The sequence below is a fragment of the Lolium rigidum genome, chromosome 4 (genome assembly GCF_022539505.1).
Source record: "Lolium rigidum isolate FL_2022 chromosome 4, APGP_CSIRO_Lrig_0.1, whole genome shotgun sequence".
NCBI lineage: Eukaryota > Viridiplantae > Streptophyta > Magnoliopsida > Poales > Poaceae > Lolium > Lolium rigidum.
This window is the reverse complement of record NC_061511.1, coordinates 203537259-203542778: the sequence shown is the minus strand read 5'-3', so window position 1 is coordinate 203542778 and position 5520 is coordinate 203537259. Positions and strand designations below refer to the sequence as shown.

Genomic DNA, 5520 nt, shown 5'->3' with positions numbered 1-5520 from the left:
CGGTGCGGGGGTTTCGTCACGGAGGCTATTTGTAGGCGGAAGGGCAAGTCGAGAGGCGGCACGGGGGGCCCACACCACGGGGCCGCGCGGCCAAGGGGGGGCCGCGCCGCCTAGGGTTTGGCCACCCCGTGGCCCCTCTTCGTCTCGTCTTCGGTCTTCGGAAGCTTCGTGAGAAAATAGGCCTCCGGGCTTTTATTTCGTCCAATTCCGAGAATATTTCTTTACTAGGATTTCTGAAACCAAAAACAGCAGAAAACGACAAGCGGCACTTCGGCATCTTGTTAATAGGTTAGTTCCAGAAAATGCACGAATATGACATAAAGTGTGCATAAAACATGTAGATAACATCAATAATGTGGCATGGAACACAAGAAATTATCGATACGTTGGAGACGTATCACCGGTCACTTTGCGTCACGCCGCTGGAGGTGGTGCACGACGCATTTTCGGTCACGGCGGACACAAACGGTCGCTCAGCGTCCGTTTGCGTCGCGCCGCTGGAGATGCCCTAAAAAAAGAGTGTTGAGAGCATCTCATGTCGCGTCCCCAAACCGTCCCCAAATGGCGCCGGATCGAGCATTTGGGGAGGAGTTTTGTTCGTGCCGCGTTTGAGGGACGTCACTCCCCAGTCGCGTCCCCCAAACGCCCTCCCCAATGAGGAATTTAAATAGTTTGCATTCAAAAGAGATCGTTCCCGCCGAAGTCGTCGCGATCAGAGTAGCGGCGATCAAAGTACTGGGCACGCGATCATATTACATGCCGACGAAAGAATTAGAAGAAGGGGTTGGGGTAGGGCGACGCCGACGCTGACGGCGCATCCCGAGTCGACGTAGACCCGTTGATCACGATGAACTCGTCGTGATCTGCCCGGTGTGCATGCTCCATCGCCGATGTCGAGGCAGAGGCCGACGCAGGTGTAGTAGCAGATGTTGTCGCAGACGCGTCTGACGGATCTTGCTCCGGGTTGGGGCCGCTGCCTGGGCTGCCGCCTCGGCCGCCGCCATTTTGGCTTCGATGGCGTCGAGGATCTGGCCTTTGAAGAAGTTGTGCGCCGCCCGCGTCCGGGGAGACATTCCTTCTCTCACTCTCAGCAGGGACATGTCGTCCCTGCGTTTTTTCAGCTCCATCTTCTCCTCTTACCTCTTGAGCGGCACCGCCCACCTTTCCTCGGCCTTTTTGTCGCGGGAGAGCAAGGTCGAGGAGACCTCGACGAGGCACTGCGTGAGCGACGCCTGCGTCTTCTCGGACGACACATCGTCGGCCAAGGCGGCCTTGGCAGCCTTGTTGCCGATAGGGCGCCCTGCCGATGTTGCCAACGGTGCATCCAGATCAATGGCGTCTTTCCCCTCCGACAACGAACGCGCGTCAACTTCCATTTGGGTTCTTCTTGAGCTTGCTATAGCAATGCATCAGCGCGAACGACTTATGCGCATCCGAGTTCTTCCGGTACAAATCCATGGTCTTGTCAAACTAACCAAAGGAAGCGCAATCATTTCATCGAACACAATGTAGGCACTACATATTATGTAAGAAAAAGTTGTACCAGTTGGTTGATGTCGGCGCCGCTGTCGCCTCTGGTCCCTAAGTCGTGATGGTACCCATGGAACATGTTCACCGACACCTGGATGATGGCCCATCGCGTCGACATTGCCTTTTGGCTCCTCTTCATTGTCACTTTGTTGTAGTCGTTGTTGATCAGCTTGCGCTCATCGAACTCAGCCTTGATCCTCGCCCAATACTATCCGTATTTTTGGTTGACGCCGATGATGGAGTCATGGCTCACCGTCGAGCACGACTCGCACAGACATAGATCCTCCAGAACCGTCCACTTGGGGCCTCGTGTGCCCCTTCCGCTTCAACCTCCACGAGATCATCGGTATCCTCACCGGCACCCTCGTCATCATTTTCGTCACCGCCATCTTCGTCCTCGTCGTCCCCCACCCCCTCCTCCACCCCTCCCCCTCCTCCTCCTCATCCTCCTCCACCTCCTCCTCCTCCTCGGCACCGGCACCGTCGAATTCGAGCGGGCCCCTGCGGCCATTGAATGGGGCGCCCTCCGGACCGGGTCCTGGCTCGTACGTCGGGGAGTAGAAGAGAACGTTGGGTTGAAGCCGCCATGCGGCACCGTATCCTGGCAGTGCGGCGACAAGTTTGGCGTCACGCACCCGGGAGTGGGGAGGGGCCGTCGTTGTAAACCCGGATGTCGACGGGAACAGCACTCCCGGAATGTACGACGGCACCGTCGTACTCCATGGGCTCGCGTTGGTGGCAGTGATACACCCGGCCAGCGCGTGCTGGTGCGCGCGCGCCGCCAACGCCTTCTTCTCCAGACGCGCGGCCCTTCGTCCTTTCCGCTCCATCGTCGACATCTTCCGGCGCAGACAGTCTTCATGCCACTATCATCGGTAAGGATGGCAACTTTATCCACGGGTACGAGTACCCGCGGGTACCGTACCCGCATGGGCAGGGTATGGGTACACTTTTATTCCCATGGGTAGTACCCATACCCTACCCGTTAAGTCATGGATAGGGCACGGGTATAGCTTTATACCCGCGGGTATACCCATATCCTGCCCGTTTATTGTCAATTTCTTATGTGACACGTCTACTTTTGTTTACTTATGAGTTACTATATGAGAATGGGATTTTCATATTTTTTTAAATGTTATGTACTAAACTACTTGTTATCGAGTTGAGATAATTCATTTTTTAATCGAGTTTGTTATTGATAAATGTAAAATTGCGAGTGACTTATGTACAACCCACCGGGTACCCAATGGGTACGGGTACCCGCCGGGTATGGGTATGGGTAAACTTTTATACCCATGGACACAGGTACGGGTAGAAGTTTGTACCCATCGACTATACGGGTATGGGTATGATATTGCTCTACCCTGCCCATACCCTGCCCATTGTCATCCTTGATCATCGGTCCAGCCTTCCGGCTTCTTCTTCGGGGCCGGCGCCTTCCGCGGCTTCGCGAAGTACGCCATCGGCCCTTTCGTCTCATTGCCCGGTGACTTCTTTGCTGCTTTCTTGGCCATTTTTTGGGGGCAATCGGCGGCGCCATGGATGGGGAGAGGGTGGCGGCGGGAGGAACAGTGTAGCGAAGACGGGAGGGAGAAATGAATCGGCGGGATAGGTCAAATGTGTTGGGATGGCAGAAATGAGCGGCGGGAGAGGCGTGATGTGGCGGGAGAGGCACGATTAGGTGGGAGCGGTGGACAAATTTTTCCTGTGCCGCTGACGCGTCGGTCCCGCCACGCCTCGTCTCGCTTTTTGGTGTGACCAGCGTCCTCTATGTAGCAGGAACGGGCTCGGGGCACCGGACACCGTATCGAGCCGCGCGGGACAAAAATCGGATTTGGGGGACGCGGCTGGGAACGTTTTTTTTCGCTTTGGAGGCCGGACGGTTTGAGGGACGCGATCGGAGATGCTCTGAATGGCAGATTCATCCTAGCTAGTTACAAGCATAGTTTTAAAAACCGGACCGGACCGCTGACGCGTCGGTCCCGCCACGCCTCGTCTCGCTTTTTGGTGTGTCCGGCGTCCCCTATGTAGCAGGAACGGGCTCGGGGCACCGGACACCGTATCGAGCCGCGCCGGACAAAAATCGGATTTGGGGGACGCGGCTGGGAACGTTTTTTTTTTTGTCCAGCGCGTCCCAAATCGCTTTGGAGGCCGGACGGTTTGAGGGACGCGATCGGAGATGCTCTGAATGGCAGATTCATCCTAGCTAGTTACAACTTACAAGCAAGCACTGTGAAGTACAACGAAGGGGAGCTTAATGGGACGTGTTAAGAAGATGGTAAATTTGTAGAGTCGCATAAGAAAATGAAGTGAATAAATGAACCAGAATACTCACATTTGATTTCCCCGAATGAATAAATATCGATGTTCAATAGATACAAGAGTGCAAAAATGTACCATTCGGTTGTTCAACTAATTCAGTTCTACTACGTACCAATCACAACAATGCATTGTGACTAGAAATTTAAGCAAGAAAAACGAAGATATTTTTTATTGCTGAACTGTTCTCCACCTGAATCTTGCATGGACGCAGAGCCCTTACCTCGGATCCATCCTTGCATTGCATGCAGAAGCCAATTCAGGAGCAAGCTTATCTGAGGAGCACATCTTGTGATCGATCTAGAAGATGGCACGGCCAGATCAGCTGATCCTCTCACTGCCGAACTCGGCGTCGTACACGGCGGAGAGCTCGAAGTCGTCGTCGAACGCGACGGGCACGTTGAGGTCGAAGGGCCCGAAGCTGTCGCCGCATTTCGCCGGAGAGGGCGCGCCCGCGCCGCCGAACGGCGTGTGCGCACGCTTGTGGCCGCCCAGGGCCTGGCCGGACCCGAACACGCGGAAGCAGAACGGGCACTCGTGGACGGCCGGGGCGTCGGCGCCGTAAGCGCGGCCCGCCGGCGGTGGCACGCAGCCGCCCTTGCCCTTCTTGACGCTGGCGCGGTGGCCGCCCAGGGCCTGGTACGACCGGAACACCTTCCTGCACGCGCCGCACTGGTGCCTGCCGCCGCGCGGGCGCGCGGCCGTCGCCTTGCCGTCGTACTCCTCCTCGTCCAGCACGTTGACCCTGCTGTCGTCTTGCTCGGCCTCCCAGCTCGCCCGGGCCCAGTGGGGCTCTTCCGGCTCGGATCTGGACCGCGTCCACGAGTCCCGAGACAGCATCACCAGCGACATGGCCACGTCCTCCTCCCGCGTCGCGTCGGACACGCTGCTCGCCGGCTCGGGATCCGGCGCCGCGCGCCGGCGCGCACGCTTCGAGCGGCGGCGGCTGACGCCGAACCCCGCGCCTCCGCGCGGGGACTCGGTGTCGCTCTCGCCGTCCTGCACGACTGACGACTCGCCGGCCACCACGGCACCGGAGAATTCAGGCGCGCGTACCTTGCAGCTTCTCCTGGGATCCTCGCGCAGGAAGCAGGACAGCCTGCTCGGCTGCGTTAGCTTACCATCAATGTCCGTCGACGAGGTGGAGGCGAAGGAGACCGGCGGGGACTGCTGCCGCTGCTGCGGTGGCGAGTACGCAGCGGCGGTGGCAGCGGCGGCTGCCGCCGCCATGACATGGGAGCGCATGTGGCCGCCGAGCGCGCGGCCGTTCTGGAACCGCCGGAAGCAGAGCTTGCAGGTGTGCCTGTCCATCGCCGACAAAGCAAAAGCGATGGAGCAGCAGAGATCAGACGCTGCAATGCTTGCAGCCGCGAGCAGCTGATCGCTTTGCTTGCTTGTGTCCTCCTCACTTGCTTTTCTTGCTCGACGCTGGCTTTCGGTTGATCCACCGGAATAGATTTATGGGAAAGATGGAGGTAGAAGAAGCGTGAGAGGCGGAGGCAGTGGGGAACTTAAAAGGAGTAGTAGGTGACAAGCATGCCTCCCTCCACCTCCGCCAAGAAGAAGAAGAGGAAGAAACAAGTGGGAGGCGGTGAGAAAGTTTGCTTAAGCAGCACACTTAAATACGCAGCTACTGCAATGCAATGCAATTGGCCGAGCAATGAAGCAAAA

The 5520-nt window shown here is 57.4% G+C and overlaps 1 protein-coding gene across 1 annotated transcript; it reads right to left on the bottom strand.

Moving 5' to 3' along the window:
• Nucleotides 1-4170: 4170 nt before the first annotated feature.
• On the bottom strand, nt 4171-5160 carry LOC124648072 (zinc finger protein ZAT4-like). The gene has a single exon (XM_047187895.1). It carries the CDS (start codon nt 5158-5160, stop codon nt 4171-4173), a length of 990 nt encoding a protein of 329 aa, XP_047043851.1.
• Nucleotides 5161-5520: the final 360 nt, after the last annotated feature.

Coding starts and splice junctions, on each gene's coding strand:
- LOC124648072 (XM_047187895.1), bottom strand. CDS start 5,160: ATGGACAGGCACACCTGCAAGCTCTGCTTCCGGCGGTTCCAGAACGGC.